The sequence below is a fragment of the Ctenopharyngodon idella genome, chromosome 7 (genome assembly GCF_019924925.1).
Source record: "Ctenopharyngodon idella isolate HZGC_01 chromosome 7, HZGC01, whole genome shotgun sequence".
Lineage (NCBI taxonomy): Eukaryota > Metazoa > Chordata > Actinopteri > Cypriniformes > Xenocyprididae > Ctenopharyngodon > Ctenopharyngodon idella.
In genome coordinates, this window is record NC_067226.1 from 38,111,860 (window position 1) to 38,130,137 (window position 18,278).

Below are 18,278 nucleotides of genomic sequence, written 5' to 3' on the forward strand. Positions count from 1 at the left end.
ATTTTGTCAGTTAGTGAAAATAAATACTGTGGCAAACTCACGTTATTATTCACATCATAGACATTTGAGATGCATTTGTTCTGTTGTAGTGTCTATATCTATATTTATTTACCTATACATTGTCTACATGTATACATTCCTGTGCACATCTTATCTGCATGCAGAATATGCCAAAAAAAAAAAAAAAAAAAAAAAGTCCAAACTGAGTAATTACATAAAAAAAAGTATGTCTCATGGTCATTAGATCAGTATTGTTCAAAATTTATCTTACCAGCTGTTCTTGTTCAACTTAACTCAAATGGGTTTAATACTGCAAAAATGTTTTAACGTTAATTTTATTAGTCTAATGATTTTAAGTACTTGAAATATGTAACAATAAAATTGTATTAAAAGCAACCCAGGCCTGGTCTTGCCCATCCAAGTTAAGTTCCTACCTTAACTTTCAATGTTGAATTTTACAGTTCTGACTTTGATTGCCAGATTGATCTGATGAGTTACACGTTTTTTTAGGTCAAGGAAAGCACTAATGTTCGTCTCTATTGAAAGCATATAGGGATGTCAGGAATCCTTGACCACTTTAGAGATCAATTACATTAAAGTCCCTGTAAAGTCAATTCTGAGAATTGTTTCTAAACACGTTACAAATGTATTGCTGAAACACATTACAAAGACTGTGAATTATGTAGTGCTGAATTGTTAAGTTAGAGCGTTAAACAGTTTTTCACCAATTCTCTGTTCAGGATTTTTTGGGCGGAGCTAAAACGGGGGTCCGATGACGCACTGAAGCCCCCGAGCATGGTACCGCCCCTAATACTATGTAACTGTCGATGACGCACTGAGCATGGCGCCGCCCCTAACGCTACAGCGGGTCACTCGCTCAATCTCGAGTTTCATTACCGTTGGTTATACAGCCCTTTGCACATTTAGCTAGTAATGCCTTCGTCACGCAAATGCATATAACATGGTTGTTATAATGTACAATTAAAGCTCGGTCTCCTTATTTAAATTTCCTAAAACGATGATATAAAGAAGGGGTGGATTAATTTTGTCTCTAAAGTGATCGTTCTACACCGGATAGCTTTACAAACTTTCATCAAACAGCTGGGATTCACTGATAATCCGTTGTTTTTGGTGAATGGGGCTGAACAGACTATCTCCCGCCTCGGCCTTCCTATCGTCCCACCGACAACCGATGATATGGGGCCGGACAGAGTCTCTCCACGTCCCGGCCTTCATCCGCAGTCATTTGTCGACTCGACAACAGTAGGCAGTACGTGCCCGCCAATGAGTGTAAGTTGCCTTGTGTGCTTATGTTATAATTAGTAGGTAGTCCACAATAACTCTACTTAAATTTTCAACCCTCTAACGTGATTCTTTTTATATGCATCAGTATGTTTGACTCATTAGACAAGTCAGTTGAGACTGCAGCTCTCGCGAGTGGGTGTGGTTTCAGCGCCGACATCCGACACGCCCCCAGCGTTTGAGAGCAGAGAATACTGCTCATTTTTTTTTCGAGATTTTTATAACTTATTTCATTTACTTGCAGATTTTTTTAATCATTCAAATTTGGCTGGGTGGTTAATAACACATTTTTCTGCGGTGTGACAAACTCAGAACATACTTTAAAATGACTTTACAGGGACTTTAAAAATACATCAAAAGCATGTTTGATGTAAACACATCTATAAATTATTAAACCCCTCTTTATGTTAACTTATTAGGATTAAATTTATACACGATCTTAAATTAGATTTAAATTATATTATACGTCTTTTTTGTTGATGAGATGAAACTAAAATCTTTTTTTAATGATAACGTTCAGTTGATTTTGAGCTCTGTATGTGATATGCTACAATAAGCACTATTTTTCTTAACACTTACAGTATTGAAATTTATTCCGGTAAAATATGTGTTGCTGTTACCACTGACTGTGATAATTCCAGTGATAAATATAATCTTTGTTCATGAAATTTACAAATAAGTTACAAAGTATGTGCTATGTTAGCTGTTAATTGAACCTAAAATAGGTAAGATTAATTGGTTCCAGGGCCACCATTCCATTTATGAGTAAATTATGTTGAAACTATTGGAATAACTTAATTTTTGAGTGATGCTAAAAATTAATTTCCCTCTTAGTTTGTTGGTTGAACAATTTCATCAGAAGTTGTCATAACTCAAGATTGATGCAAACTGTTGCGTTATATTTATTATTTGTTTTTAGAGTGTATTCTGTGGACTGGCCAGGAAAATCCCCAATACATTATAAAAAAAAAAAAAAAAAAAAACCTTACAGACCAATATTCTTTACTGAATGTAAGTTTTTGTTACTTGTCATTGAAATGAATCAATTAATCGATAAAGAACACATCTAACCCATTTATTTCACTTATGATTGACTACAATATTCACACAAGTGACAATACAAAACTGTACAGTGTAGTATAATACACTGAGTATTATGGCAAAATTCTTACATGTTTTTATTAAAACAATTGATTCTTCTCTCGATTAGTCAGTTGTGGTCAACATAAGCCAGGTGCCGGTCAAGGCTCTTTAGAGTCTTGCAGCATTTCCCACAGAGGCTACACACGAACGGACCCTCTCCGGCATGAGAACGCCAATGGATGCGTAGCTTTCTCCAGTGTTTGAACCTCTTGCCACACTGAGTGCAGCTGTACGGTCTCTTGAAATGTAGTTTCTTGTGCTGACGGAGGGTTTTGCGTAGGATGAAGGTCTTAGAGCAGAGTGAGCAGCCGTGGGGTCTCTCGCCAGTGTGGATGCGTTTGTGCCTCCGTAGGGTTCTCTTGTAGATAAAGATTTTGTTACAGATGCTGCAAAAATGCAGTCGTGTAGACTGGCTGATGGGTCTTTGCAGTATTTTAGCCCTCTCGAGTTGTACAAAGCAAGGTCTTAAACATCCCCTGAGTTGAGGCATCAAAGAGCAATTGGACAGTCGACAGTTGTCCAGCTTCTGCGAAGGTTCAAGCCTTTCCTGTGACTCCATGTTTACAAGATGGCTCTGAGGTATTTGTTCAGTGCCAAAATAAACCCCAAAGGAAGACTGATTCCAGTGAAGACATGAATCTACTGACTCTAGTGGTTCATGTAGCTCACCATCTTCAGGCTTCAGCTGAGCTTGAGTATTTTCACCTGAGGTCTGGCACGTCTTCTCTCGACATCCAATTTCTAGTTTTGCTTCTTCAGTGGTCACAGCGACATCTTCATTTTCTCGTTTAATGACATGTTCGGGCTCTGGTTCAGTCATACCCAATGTTTCTGGCTGATGATCAACAGTTGGCGGCCCTTCTTCAGGCTTTCCGACGGGTATGTTGGGAATCTCTGGAAATGTCTGCATTTCATAGTCATGTATGGATACCATAGTTTGTATCATCTTATCTTCTACAATGGCTAACTGTATGTCATTCTGTTTTAACAGTGTTGTTAATTTAGGAGATGACACCTGCACTGGATATGGATTGACATTTTTCAGGGTGTTTGACTGGCTTGGTGCTGCTTCTGGCTGTTCAGATTCCTTGTGCGTCAACTGCAATGGAGTGACTGTGTCACTGCATTGAAAGCTCATTAATGGCTGGGACTCCTCGGATTCCACTCTGACTTCATTGTCCTGCTGAGACTATAGGACAAAAGACAAACGACTTAAAAATGGAAGAAAATCTTTCTGAGATTTCTTTCTGAGAAATCTTTCTGATTAATGAAAGGTTCTTTGAGGAACCAAAAATGGTCCCCCCCATATAGTGGACTTCACTGGGGTACAACGGGTTGAAGGTCCAAATTGCAGCTTCAGTGCAGCTTCAGAGGGCTCTACCGAGGAATAAGGGTCTTCTCTAGCAAACCAATCGATCATTTGAACGCCTACGTCACACGTGGCCTTTCCAACGTGATTACATAATGCATGGCGCATTGCAGAGCAGTGCAAGACGAGCATTTGTGGTTAAAAAGTATATATATATATATATATATATATATATATATATATTTTTTTTTTTTTTTTACAAAATGACTGATCGTTTTGCTAGACAAGACCCTTTTTCCTCAGCTGGGATCGTGTAGAAGCTGCATTGAAACTGCAATTTGGATTTTCAACCCGTTGTACCCCAGTGAAGTCCACTATATGGAGAAAAATCCTGGAATGCTTTCCTCAAAAACCTTAATTTCTTTTCGACTGAAGAAAGAAAGATATAAACTTCTTGGATGACACTGGAGTGAGTAAATTACCAAGAAATTTTAATTCTGAAGTGAACTAATCCTTTAAATTTGAGTACTCAATTTAAAAAATAAATAAATAAATCCTTGATTACAATTTACCCATGTTGATTACCCAGCAAAATACAGGAAGTGGTGCATTCTATGGAAGAGAATCCATGAACTGCATTATTAGACAATTTTCTAAGGCTGCACGATATGTTAAAGGGTTAGTTCACCTCAAAATGAAAATTCTGTCATTAATTACTCACCCTTATGTTGTTCCAAACCCGTAAGACTTTCGTTCATCTTCAGAACACAAATGAAGATCTTTGTGATGAAATCTGAGAGATTTCTGTCCCTCCATAAACTGCCTTTGCAACTAGAACTTTGACGCTTTGAACTAATCCATATGAAATGAGTGGTTTAGTCCAAATTTTCTGCTTTTTTCATGCTGAGTAACCAATGAGGTTCATTCTCATTTGCGCAGCACTTTGAGCTTCTGGAAGAGGTTTGTTCTCGCGCGTCAAGCAGGTTCGGTTGTGCTTCTGATTATGTTCGCTGATCAATGTTTATATGTGAATAAAAGCCTAAATTAAATCTGTTCATCATATAAAGCAATTGAGTCTCTTCAGAAAATTTGGACTAAACCACTCAACTCATATAGATTAGTTTTATGATTTCTTCTATCTGAAGCGTAAAAGTGTCAGTTATGTAGCTGTCTATGGAGGGACAGGAACCTCTCAGATTTCATCAAAAAGATCTTCACTTGTGTTCAGAAGATGAATGAAAGTATTACGGGTTTGGAACAACGTGAGTGTGATTAATTAATGACAATTTTCTTTTTGGGGTGAACTAACTCTTTAATAAATAATTAAAATGTCTCCTTGCGTTTTTTTTCCCCAACACATTCATAACCATTACTTTTGTTTGTGCTTTGTGGCAAACTTTATACGTGCATTTGAGTGCGGAATACGCTATATATTACGCCTATATATTTAAGGCTCATTATGGTTTAGTATTCCACCCAGTATATACATAAGTAATTAAATTAATATAAATATGCTTTTAGTCACACATTTGCTTAAATAAACGACTATTAGTCGACTAGAAAAATCTTTAGTCAGGCAGAGCCCTACTGTCAATGGAAGGACAAAAATATCTCAGATTTCATTCCAAAGAGGATCAAAAGTCTTACGGGTTTGGAACAACATGAAGGTGAGTAAATGATGACAGAATTTTAATTTTTAGGTGAACTAAACCTTTAAGTCAGGGGTGTCCAACCCTGCTCCAACACACCTGCTATTGTTCACTTTATTGATCTATTTTTATTGCCACAAAACATATTTGATTACTCAATTAATTGCCAAAATAACTGACCAATTACTCAAAATAATCATTAGTGACAGCCCTACTGGAAAGGGTCCAAATATGCTGAAGATGCTGAAAAACACAAAAAATTGTGAAGGACCTGGAGGATTTTCCTGAAGAAAAGTGGGCAGTTTAACTGCACAGGACAAACAAGGAACTAATAAACAACTATTACAAAACATATAAACAGAGCATCAGAACAGGACAGGATATTAAAATAGCCTGTAAAGTAGATCACAAAAATTTACCTTATTGTCATTCTTCTCAAGCCGATTACTGGCACATTGTTTACCTGCAAAACAAGAATTTATGACCAACTGCACAAAATGTATAAATTATATGAAATTTCATTTATATGTTTATTTTTTTATTTTATTAAAGCCCTTGAATTCACTCAGATTTCAGTTAAGATCAATCTTATTTAAAGCAATAGTTCACCCCAAAATGAAAGTTTCCATTATTCACTCACTATGGTGAGCAGTATGACCTTCTTTCTTTTCAAAACACAAAAGAAATTAAAAAAAAAACAGTACATCGACTTCACCTGCCTTTAATACACAATTTGTGATGACTTTTTCCATGTTCGCTTCTGTTCTTGATGAGTGCGGAGAATAATGACACCTCATTTTACTCTCATTTGCCTTTGTTTGTACCCAAATTCTCTAAATGCTTATTACTGTTTATATAAAGAAAGGTGTCATTCGTAATTAGTGATGGTTTACAGTTTTATGGAATATTTTAGTATGATTTTCATAATGAATCACAAAACACTGACCAAAAAAAAAAGTGATATGGCAGAAATAGTATTAGTATGCTTTTCTGAATTCAGTATTTTGGTCCATACAGAGAAATAATTTTATTTTTGGGTGAACTATCCCTTTTAGGCAATGCCCTTTTTATTGTGTTACTGTTGGGGATTTTAACACCGTTTATTTATGTATTTATTTTTTACTGAGAGCATGTATCAGTTTAACCACAGTTCCCACCAAAATACAATAAATACTAAAATTATTAATAACTACAATTAAATATATTCACAACAAATAAATAGACCACCATTGAAAAGTTTTGTGTTTGTTTTTTGTCAGGATAAGACACTTACAGTGGTTTATGCACATGCTGTCTGCGAAACTCTCTCTATACGCTTCTGTAATTTCAACCAGCAGGACATCAAGCAACGATCCGAACAAAGATTTCACACGCTCTTGAAAAACGTCCAAGGCTCTGCCATCTGCCATATCCACCAACAGACTTAAAACACTACAACACCTTGATAAAACGTGCATATAATTTGACACTAAACGAAAAAAGCCGCGAGACTACGCCAAACCCTTAAACGTACGTTTGAAACTGCGTTCTGCGTCACGATGTTGGCGTGTGACGCACTTTCCTGATACGTACGGTCACGTGGTACAAAACAAGTCTCCTTATTGGTTAACATAATTAGTCAGCGCTGCAATGTAGTCACTGATAGTTGTTTAAAATCCCGTTTGCGGAAATAGAAGGGAGTGGGCGGACCAGGGAATGAATGTGGCTCTTATTAACAAAACGAGGAAATATCACGAATTATCAACAGTTGCCGAACACTGGTCGCTTTACACAACAAAGACATTAGGTACGGTTATAGAAGATTCGCAAAATTGTTTGTACACTTGTATCATTCGTGTTTATTTTTAGTAGGTTAAGTAACTCACGCAGCAAGTGGATCAAAGCCAGTCTGTGCAGATTCTTTCAGCTTTCAGTCAGTGCTAGTTTCCGTTTGACATCTATCTATCTATCTATCTATCTATCTATCTATCTATCTATCTATCTATCTATCTATCTATCTATCTATCTATCTATCTATCTATCTATCTATCTATCTATCTATTTTACTAAGACGTGTTTGTTATACCAAAGCATGTTCAGTAAGTGACTAGAACACGGGGGAACCAACATAATAGTGTGTATTGTGACTGAATGAAAGAGTACACAAAGTGCTTGTGGTGTGATCTTTATTGTGCACTGCACATGTCAGGTTTTCCAGGTTTGTGAGAGCTTTATGTCATTGGGTTATTTCCCATTTGAATATAAGCTGTAAAATAGTTTTTTTTTTTTTTTTTTTTAAGTTTAGTTTATTCTGTTTTTGTTTGTTATTGGGTATTATGGTTAATATTTTAAGTCCAGACTGAGATGCAAATATGAATCCACCTGAGCATTTTTATGAAATTGTTTGCAGTAGTGATTGGTAAAGATTCAGCAGCGCTGAGAAAATTAACACATACTACGTGACCACTTCGTTTGTGTCCCGCTTTAGTAGAGGACAGGATCATATTACACCTGGATAGTAAAGCTGAGAAACAGAATTAAAATATGTCTAATAATGTAGACCCAGCGTACCGACGAGCAGGCCGCTAAACTTCATCAAACAGCTTATTCCATTGAAATAATGTTTTGCTGAGTCAGCAGCCCTGATCACGTCACCCTTGTACTTTCACTTTTGATTTTTCTGCAGCGGAAGACAAGGGATTATTCTGCTGACTACTTGCTGCGGCTATTCACCTAGGGTAAGCTGTGTTTAATTCGTGTGTGTGTGTGTGTGTGTGTATTCGTGTACAGGTTTATATTACATTGGTCCAAATGGTCACCACAAGGATAGTAAAACCTGAGATCACCTACATTTTGGGGACCAGCCAGCAGGCCCCATGGAGGAAATGGATTAATAAACATACTAAATGATGTTTTGTTTGTTTGTTTTTTATTTAAAAATGGCGAAAGTTTTCTGTGATGGGTAGGTGTAGGGGTAGGGTTAGGGGATAGAATATACGGTTTGAAAAACCATAAAATAATAACCAAAAACCATTACGTTTATGGAGAGTCCCTATAAGGATAGTGAACTAGACATGTGCAGCAGGGGCTGTGTGTGTGTGTGTGTGTGTGTGTACCACCACCTCCTACTAACTCATGAGAGTTTTTCAGAAAACCTGTGATTTAATTGGCTTACATGTAACACAGTTGATTGTGTTTTTTTTTTTTTTTTTTTTTTTTTTTTATACTCTCTGATCCATATTTAATTGTTTATGTATTGTTTTTATTCACCACTATAGTGTAGAGTATTGTTTGTATGACAGAAAATTAATCCCTTATAATTGAGGAGGGTCCACTGAGATGCTAATAATTGGATGATTCTTGAATCCATCAGTACTCATCAAAATAAATAGATATCAATCACAATTATCATAATTTCAGTTAGTCACAGCCTCCCCTGCTTTTGTGTCAGTTGTCCAGCTTTTCTTTTTAATTATTATTTTTATTTTTAAATCAACTTAATGAATACTGATTCTTTTTTCTTTTCTTTTTTTCCAAATAGAACTATCTCGTGAAAAATCCTGTCGATTTTTCATAGTGCAGAAACAAAAAAAAAATCACTATTAGCCTAATGGCAATTGTATTGTCTACATGAACTATTAGTGCTTGTGTGATTTGATTTTTATTTATTTATTTATTTAAGTATCACAGCTTTATATTGCCACGTTAAATGTGGATTTGTTAATCTATTTTCATAACTGATTTCTTGCTATTTATTTGGTTATTTCTATGCTATCACAGCCTCTTGCATTGTCAGAAAGACAATTATATTCATATGAAAAGAGTTTAAAAACATAACACGATGTGGATTTAGAATAACATGATGTCATTTTTGAGTAAACTACTCTTTTATAAACCTATGTATCAACAATCCAAATTTGGCAAAAATAGGTATCAAAGTGTAACTTTAGACTTCTATATTTTGCAGTCCAGCTCCCCACAGTCCTTCTCACAGATCTAGTTATGGCGACATCTGCTGGAGACAGCAGCATTTTAGAGGAAGAGCTGACGTGTCCAGTGTGTCTGGAGCTTTACCGCGATCCCCACCTGCTGCCCTGTGGTCATAACTTCTGTCTGCCATGCCTACGGAGACTCAGGAGCCGCTCAGATCACGGCCGTTTGCGATGTCCAGAGTGCCGACAAAGTCACCGCAGCTCAGCCAACTGGCAGAAGAACTTCAAGCTGGCCAACATTGCTGATGGTTTCCGCCGTCGTGGCCAATCAGAGCGCGCTGCCCAGAGCCGGAGCAACCCATCTCCCAGACCTGCTGAGGTACGCTGTGATTACTGTCCAGGGGATAGCAGTGAAGATGGGAAAGGTCCCATGGCAGTTAAAACCTGCCTGAAGTGTGAAGTGTCCATGTGCCCAAAGCATGTTCAGCCTCATTTGGAGCTCCCGGCTTTCCGAGAGCACCCGCTGGTGGAACCACTCAATGACATGAGGAAGAGGAAGTGTTTGGAACATGATGAGATGTTCCGGTACTACTGCATGGATGAGCGGTTGTTCCTCTGTAATGCTTGCACCATAGAGGGAACGCACAATGGACATTGCATCAAAACGCTGAAGAACACCATGAAAGATTTTAAGGTAGGTCTGACCTTTCAAGGCCCATTCACTCTTCTTACATCAGTTCACACAGAAAATGATATTTGGTATCAGTATTCCAAGGATTGGCAACTTAGGTCAATTCCATCCTTAATCAAAGGCCGTTTTCACCTGGTATTATTTTTGTTGATCCGATCACAAGTGGACAATGTTAAATACAGGTTTAAAAGGAGTCTAAATTGTTTTGAGCTTGTCCACTTTCAACCACTTGCAGAACTAGTCAAATACGCATTTAATCAGATTGCTTTCATAGTGTAGGCGCTCATGTGGTCAAATGCATTCTAACAGCCACACAAGGCAGTTAATACTACTTGCATCCCCCAGTGACCTAGCCCTTATGCGTTATATGGGACATGTTTTAAGAGAGCGCACCAAAACAATATATTCCATCTCCATTATGTTGGGCCAAAACACATGGTTTATGATTAAATTCGCTCTTACTATTTGTATCCTTTTCATTATTGGTATCCTTTCCATTCACTTCCTTTCACCCTCCCTCGCTCATAAGCAGCATAATGGCTTCACTCTTTCAGTTGTATTTTCACAGGAGACACATTTAAAACACATTAAGACCAGGTGAAACCAATAATGAGGCTCGGCTGAGCATGCTATTGTAATTACCTTAAATATGAATTTCGTAGTTGGAAATTGGAGATGAACGCTTTCAAGTTGTATTTACTATCGGGAAGATATAATTTTGATACCAAAATTGGGCATGCCATAAACCTTTAAACATGGTGGAAGGGAAGAACGATTGCTGGTGTGACTGGTATTCTTTAGGTTTTTTTTTTTCCCCACAACAGCTACATTGCCTTGTCTTGTCATTAAAGCATATTTACACCTATGAATAACAATTTGAAGCATATTGTATGTTTTTACACAGTGTAAAATAGTGCTGCGTTCACGCCATGTCGTAATTACCGTAGGCTTGAGATGACAACGTGACATTCTATTCAGAGCTATGTACATCGGACTGGGAATTATACCCTGCGTCCCAATGTCTATACTATCCATCCTAAATAGTATGTGAGATTACAAGTAGAGTGTCCCAAAGCATAATATGTTGAAAAGAGTATGCCAGAAGTCCCTGGCTGGTCTACTATTTCCAGTAGATTTTAGACGCGAAGCCGTGCACACTATGGGTGCTTCTCAAACAGAAGGCTAAATCCTACCGAGGCTGCATCCTTTCTAGTTCAGTCCTTCAGAGGCTTGTTGGCTCGAGTCCTCCTTAGCATTAAACACTAGAATGAGACGGTCTAGTAAGTGCGCATGGCTATGTAACACATGTTCCTGCCCCCACCGTCATGGCACAAAAATGCATATAAAACTTAATGTTGGAAAAATACTTTGTATTACAAATCTTTATATAATCTGGCTTTCTATTAATGCAATCCAATGAATCATAGCCATCTGCAGTCTCCCAGTGCTTTACATTATTGGCAGTTTAGTGTTAAAGGATTAGTTCACGGAAACCACCTGTTTGAAATTCTAAAAAGTGCAACCATCCATCATAAACATACTTAAGAAGAAAGCGTAACTGACATCGCGTCAGCTACGCTTGTTTCATAAGTTGGCGTACGACGTAGCGTAAGCGTTCTGAACTACGAACGGAGTTACACTTTCTTCTTAAGTTGAATACGGAAGGCGGTCTGGTGGAAGCTAGTTATTTTACTTTATAACGTGTTAAATATGGATATTTTTCTTACACAAACGCATAGCTTCACTTCAGAAGGCTTTTATTAACCCCCCGGAGGCATGTGGAATACGTTTATGATGGATGGAAGCACTTTTCTGAGTTTCAAACAGGTGGTTTCTGTGCACTGCCATTATAAAGCTTAGGAGCATCAGGGTGATTTTTAATATAACTCCGAATGTATTTGTCTGAAAGAAGAAAGTCATATACACCTAGGATGACTTATGGGGTAATTTTCATTTCAAAGTGAACTAATCCTTTAAGTGAGTAATTTACACCAAAACAAAAGATAATATATATAACATTCATGTCCGAAAACATTATTTTTGTCTTGCATTTCATGATAAATTCAAACAAGCTCAATACTGACTCATTTTCCGTGAGTTTATTATCGTGAATTGGAATGTGTACAAAGGATTGTGGGTGGTTGAAGGCAGTGCTTCCCACACATAGACTTTACTTGGGCGGGCCGCCCAAGTATATTTGGAGACACAATTTTTGCTTTTATTATTTTTATCCTCTTATACTTTTATATCCTCCCAAGATAATGAAACCATCCGCGATCGATTAACTAGTTGTTTCGTACCTGCTCGTTATGTGTGCGTCAGAACTGTTTACTCCCGCTAACATTCCCACGGGCGCTGCATTTTGCAAAGTCACCAGGCGGCGCTGTTGCGCGTTCTACATGCTCACGCAACAGCGCTTCAGGCTGCTTCAAAGTGATTCTCAATCAATGAAAAGCGCAGATTTATGCCAAGCGATTGCTAATGAACTCAAGTTGATGAATTATTACAATGTCTACTTTATGGCTTTTATATAAAATGTTTTATACGGTTGTAAGAATCTGAAGGATCAGCCTGCAATAGTACAGACATTTCAAAATAAGAGTCCTGGTGTATTTCGGGTTTGTTTATAATTAAAAGTCACACGCTAAGTTGTTTTTTTTTCTTTTTCTTTTGGGCATTATTGGTATTTTGATTACACAATAAATTGTATTTAATTTGATTTCCGTTTAATTCATAGTAAATTACTGTAGTCTCCCCCACAGGAAGAAAAGACTAAGAACATTATTTGACACGTATATTATTCATTATATAAATTTTACTAGTAAAATATGTGTCCCATTCACTGAGAGAGACACTATATGACAGCAAGGAGAACATGGGAAAAGGAGAACCATTTAAATGCTGTTAAAAATCACACATTATTTGTTTGCCACATGTAGTAGACCATTTTTGTGCCGTGGGTAATAGGAGGATTTTTCACCCGGCTACCACCGCAAGTATATTTCAAACCTGTGGGAAGCACTGGAAGGTCACAAAAAATTCATGCCATGCATCCTTCAAATTCAGCTGAACAAAGGATGTGAAACAACGGCTGCCTTTCAAGGATCCTTCCTTCCTTCAAAGATGGCCTTCTGCATTCAGAAATGCAGCCTTCGTAGGATACAGAATTCCTTTTGAGAAGCACCCTATAAAGGCTAATATTGTCCATGACAGAGAGCAACCGTTAATACATATAATTAGTTTGCAGGAGCAGGGTTGACTACCACTGTAGTGTATGAAATGCAGTATACAAAATGTACAAAGTAAGGTTGTACACTATTTGGTGTGATTTTGGATGCAACGATACTAAATTGAAGTGTTGGTGGACCTTCAGGAACGAGGTTGGAAACCACTATTTTATCACAACTGGAACACAATGTGGTATCCACTAGATTCAGTAATGCATGTTTACTTGAATCAGAATCATTCACATGTCAGTAAATTCTGTCTTGTTCTCTTTCTCTGCTCACTGTTGTCTTCTCTAGGTTTATCTTGACATTCAGCTGCACAAGACGAACAGAAAGATCCTAAAGGCAGAAAAAAATCGACTAGAACAAAAAGAGATTGAACGGCATAACAAGGTGAAGTTAGTTCTGTCATTAGTAAATAATTGCAATTTATAGTTTAATCACAATGTCTTTGCTTCACATCCCATTTAATTTTGTTTTTAGTCTTAAAGAATTTATTAATATTTATTTATTCTCTTGGCTTTTGCTGAACATTGTTAAGTTAAACATGACTATGCAAGCACCCTTCACATTTTCTAAAATGTAAAAATGTTGTTTGAAATATTTGTTCTGTTCTAGGCCTACCGGGATGACACAGACCAACACCTAGATGCTTTCCGAGAGACTTCTATTGTACATCTGGATGCTTTTTTATCTTCGCTGCGTGAATGTGTCAGCACCTATGATAGTGAGCAGTGTTCTGGAATCCAGCAGAACCTTAGTCGAATAGCACAAGATCAAACTCGTCTACAAGAGGTTCACTCAGGCTTTGAGAGGCTTCTACACGAGAGTGACGCTTTCCAGTTCATTAAGGTATATTTTGCATACAAATACACTGAATTAAAATTCTTGAAAAATTATCTGTAGGGGTGTAATGGTCTATCATGTGAGGTATAATGCAATTGGCTGTTTTTAAAAGTATTGGTTCAATTGCGTAGCCTACACTGTCATTTTCATGCGTATGAGAGATCATTAAGATGCGGTGATGATGGCGGATGCATAAAGTTCAATATTACGCTTTTTCAAGAAATCACAGAAGGATGAGCAAAAAGGAGAAAAAATGCCATCTAAATCTGAGCCTACTTCACCTTTCCACAAGGAGATGGCGTGTGAAGTGGCTCCTGAGGCTCCCATTTCCAGAACACGCCTATTTCATCAGTGGACTGTAGTAGTGAGACTTAAAAAATACAAATCGGCACAATGTGAAATGATTTTGTCTTCTTATAACAGCGGAAACAACTTAAAATGCTCCGTCAAGGGTATGTTTACACGTCAATGATTTGCTAAAAACAGAAAAGTTTTTCCTTTGCATTTGTTCCAAACAGACGACAGCTTTGTCAAAATGATCCCCATTCACATGGATCTGCGAAAACGATTAAAAACGCTGTATAATGCAAGCCAAGCAAGTTGGCAAGGTCACTTTGTAAAGAGAAACTACGCACCTATAGACTGAACATGTAATGCACATACGCATGACATCACAAATTCATTTGTAGTTTACACAGACAACAACGGTATCGTTTTTAATAATTTGCAATTTGAAACCCGTTTTCAGGCCCCCAAAACGCTGTTGTTGTGCAAATATGAATGGTCAAAACGCATAAGTTTTCTGTTTTTAGTTAAAAGTGGTATCGTGTAAACGGCCCTTTAAAGAAAGATGAATCCAGTGGTTGTACAAGTTTGTGATCTGCATAAAGTCTGATCCACTTAGCCACTTATTTTGGCTTATTTGACCAAAATTCTTGGCCAAGAATTTTGTTTTCACATAACATTTAGGGGTGGGTTTATCTGAAAAGGTTGATACAACAATAATAGTTGAATGTGATGTGAAAAAAAAAAAAAAAAAAATGCAAATGGATCTACAGAAAACACTGAAATATTTTGTTCTGATTACAATGATTACATGCTCTCTGTGTTTCATAAGCGTTTCCAAATATGGTACATTATTTGTATCATCTGCACCAGAGTCCTGTTTGGTAAACCTGCACCCACAATATTTAACAGAACAACTGTCGGGTTATCTGATAGCAGCACTAATTTAATTCTATACCCAAACCATTTGACATAAAGACCGCAACCTGATCCATGAACACCTTCTACACTCTTGCGAAAAACCTGTTATAGCATAACCTGACTACACTGTACCATGAGTATCTTATTTACGATGTGCCTACTCTTTGTTGGTTATGAGACAATTTGCAAGTGTGCAGTTAGTGAACAAGCACTGAAAACACCTCTGATTGGCCATTGCATTCATGCGCTCAAAAGTTGGTGATTGGTTACAAAGCTCAACTTAAAGCATAAACGCATATATGCGTTTCAAAGCAGTATCCATAATATCATTGGCTATTTGACTCAGTCTGGCAATGACTATTAAATCCTGCAACTGACTGTAAATGACGAGGTAATAATTTTCCACCTGTTTTATCAAACATTAGCAGCGCAAGTGCAGGACTCCAATTTGCACAGTAGAATGTTAAGAAGGAAAAAAAAAAAAAAAAAAACTGTTTAAGTTACTCATGAGAGCTAAGCGTTCCTCGTTTGGCAGTTTGAACACAACCTACATTTGAAAAAAGAGAAAATCCTCATTTTAGTGTTTCTCTTTGGATTTCTTTCAGGATTACAATTCATCTATGAAAAGGTAAGACAAACTTTTAATTCAGAGGTGCTTTCACACATTTGCAGTGAGGGGGATACTTTTTGTCCACATGGTAATATATATATTTTTAAACTGTGTGTCTCAGGTACCAGAGACAGTTAAGAAAACCTCTGTTTTTCCCTGACGAGCCCACAGTCGACACTGAGCCGTTGTACGAAACTATGGAAGGGAAGATGGGGGAGTTCATTGCTGAATTGCGTCAGCACGCCAGCACACTCATCAGCACACTCTGTGAGTCTAAGACCTGCTTACAGCTGCTATTAACGTCCGTCTCAAGTGGTATGTGTTAAATACAGGGGCATTTTTCAATCCAATGTTGAGACATCTGTTTTAAACATTGCTCATGATAACTTTAGTTAACTTAGCAATAAGTAAGTCCACTTCACCAGCTAATTACTCTTTGACAACGATGCAATAAGCTATGGCTTGTCCTGCATAGAGAATTACGAGGCCGCCTCCGGCTGTCGACAAAACTCAGACAGGCAGTCACATGCTCAGAGATGCCCTTTTTCCACCGACACGGTGTGCATTCTCGAACCGTTATATCCGCGTATTCTGCGGATAATCCGCGGGTCGGGCGGGACAAGTTATACAAAAATAACATTCCAATTAATTGAGGGTGGATGAGAGATTAATCATTAATGTGTTGATTTTAATAAAGACATGGAACTCCGTAAGACGCAACGAACGTCCGTCACTCTTACTTTAGTTTTCAATTGAACATGAAAACCAATCAAGGAAAACATGTGCCTAGAGCACCTTCTAGTGGTCATTATATAAAATACAAAGGAAAAAACCCTATTTGAGATATTGCTTTATAACTCAACAACTTTAACTAGAAATATACAATCAACTAACAGAAATTATTCTAATTGACTGAAGAGTGTTTTCCAACAATGATGTAATGGAACAGTGACAATTTAAGTTTGAACAGAGTAAAGCTCATGTTTATGTTTATGTTTATTATTATTATTATTATTATTATTATTATCATTCATAACTTAGGAAAATACACATGCTATAGCTGAAAATTATAGTAATTTTAAAAATAGGGAAATTAGCGGGAATATGTTAATGCAGAAAACCTTTAAAACCAAAAAAAGTCCTTGAATTTCATTTTACAGTATCTGTACGAACCCTGAAATAACCTGAAGAAAAACTATATAGGCATGTTTAAAAAATACTAATAAAAATGACAAATACAATTACAACAAAATTACTAAAATATATAAAAAAAAACCTAATTCAAAATATGAATAAAAAACATAATAGTATCGTCCTAATGAGGTACAACAGGTTTTTTTTTTTTTTTTTTTTTTTTTTTTTTCCCCCAGGTGAAAACATCCAGTCTTGAGCCTTATGAATGTCTTGTTCTTTATATTGTTCTTTGTATATAATATTTATTTATTTTATTTTTTTTGAAGGTGAATTTGAAGGGGGAGATGGTGAGGAGGAGGTGGATGATGATGATGAAGAAAGTTTTGATGATGACGATGATGATGAAAATGAAAGTGACGCAGAGGGTGAGGAGGAGATGAGGAGTGAGGAGGAAGAGGAGCAGCACCTCACTGAGTCTGAAGATGAAGAATATACCCCAGAGGAGGAAGATGATGATGAAGAGGACTAGAAGAAGGGCTGGATAAAGATAATCTGCACTTGAGTTCCCAGAACCAAAGTCTTCATATGAGGGTGATTCGGTGTGGCAAATGAGCCACCATTTCGCTTGATCTTGCATATAAAATTTATAATGCAGTGGACTGGCATTTGATGAGTGTGTGCACACATGTAATGAGAGTCAGTATTCGTTCCTGTAATACGATGTTTTGGTGAAATTTTTTTTGCTGTTATTCAAACCAAATACACGTTTTTTCAAGAGATATTTCAATTACACAATATTATCAACAGGAAGTGACAAGGTGAGGTTTATATATTTATGAAAATGGGTTGTGTGTTGAACCTGACATACTTACTCTGTGAATGAAAACTACTTTCGGTGATGTTGATATTATGTTTATGACAGTATTTATTTGTCTGAGGGGGGAAAACTAGATTCCAGTCTGGTATGTTTCAAAGCTCAGGGTAATGCATGTTAACATGATGTCAATTTGCGATGGGCTTAATTTTGCACCTATTTTCCAGTAATTTTGTAAGAAGAGGTGATGTGTTGGGAAAAAAAATGTATAATAAAATATAGTTTCTTAAAAATAAACTGTTTTGTGGCTAAAACACTGAACAAACTTTAGTTATTTTGTTTTGTAGTAAACTACCAGTTAACAGTTCGTAGACACTTGATCTTGACATGATCTTTAAAAATGATCTTAAAGTTTTATGCCTGAATATTTGAAAAT

General features: G+C 37.0%; 2 protein-coding genes across 4 annotated transcripts; one reads left to right on the forward strand and one right to left on the reverse strand.

The window, feature by feature from the left end:
- Positions 1-2,354: 2,354 nt before the first annotated feature.
- LOC127516237 (zinc finger protein 184-like) lies at positions 2,355-6,951 on the reverse strand. The gene is made up of 3 exons (XM_051900656.1): positions 6,677-6,951; positions 5,823-5,866; positions 2,355-3,634 (listed from the first exon to the last, which is right to left on the reverse strand). The coding sequence occupies exons 1-3, from the start codon at positions 6,858-6,860 to the stop codon at positions 2,513-2,515; spliced, it is 1,350 nt and encodes a 449-aa protein (XP_051756616.1). The 5' UTR covers positions 6,861-6,951; the 3' UTR covers positions 2,355-2,512.
- Positions 6,952-7,033: 82 nt separating this feature from the next.
- zgc:92594 (uncharacterized protein LOC436996 homolog) lies at positions 7,034-18,167 on the forward strand. Of its 3 annotated transcripts, XM_051900566.1 has the most exons (8): positions 7,034-7,189; positions 8,069-8,120; positions 9,350-10,008; positions 13,530-13,625; positions 13,851-14,084; positions 15,890-15,912; positions 16,016-16,209; positions 17,355-18,167. In XM_051900566.1, the coding sequence occupies exons 3-8, from the start codon at positions 9,385-9,387 to the stop codon at positions 17,555-17,557; spliced, it is 1,374 nt and encodes a 457-aa protein (XP_051756526.1). In that variant the 5' UTR covers positions 7,034-7,189; positions 8,069-8,120; positions 9,350-9,384; the 3' UTR covers positions 17,558-18,167. The 3 variants fall into 3 exon arrangements, with proteins under 3 accessions (XP_051756526.1, XP_051756524.1, XP_051756525.1); XM_051900564.1 differs by lacking the exon at positions 8,069-8,120; XM_051900565.1 differs by lacking the exon at positions 8,069-8,120 and having other exon boundaries at positions 16,016-16,161.
- The last annotated feature ends 111 nt before the right edge of the window (positions 18,168-18,278 follow it).

What these genes read in the sequence shown, in the direction of transcription:
- zgc:92594 (XM_051900564.1), top strand. Translation starts at nt 7,099, where the DNA reads ATGAATGTGGCTCTTATTAACAAAACGAGGAAATATCACGAATTATCA. An exon ending in TTACACAACAAAGACATTAG is followed by an intron (nt 7,190 to 9,349) that starts GTACGGTTATAG and finishes TATATTTTGCAG; the next exon opens with TCCAGCTCCCCACAGTCCTT. An exon ending in TACAATTCATCTATGAAAAG is followed by an intron (nt 15,913 to 16,015) that starts GTAAGACAAACT and finishes TGTGTGTCTCAG; the next exon opens with GTACCAGAGACAGTTAAGAA.
- LOC127516237 (XM_051900656.1), bottom strand. Translation starts at nt 6,860, where the DNA reads ATGCACGTTTTATCAAGGTGTTGTAGTGTTTTAAGTCTGTTGGTGGAT. An exon ending in CAGCATGTGCATAAACCACT is followed by an intron (nt 5,867 to 6,676) that starts GTAAGTGTCTTA and finishes CTTGTTTTGCAG; the next exon opens with GTAAACAATGTGCCAGTAAT. An exon ending in TTGAGAAGAATGACAATAAG is followed by an intron (nt 3,635 to 5,822) that starts GTAAATTTTTGT and finishes TTTGTCCTATAG; the next exon opens with TCTCAGCAGGACAATGAAGT.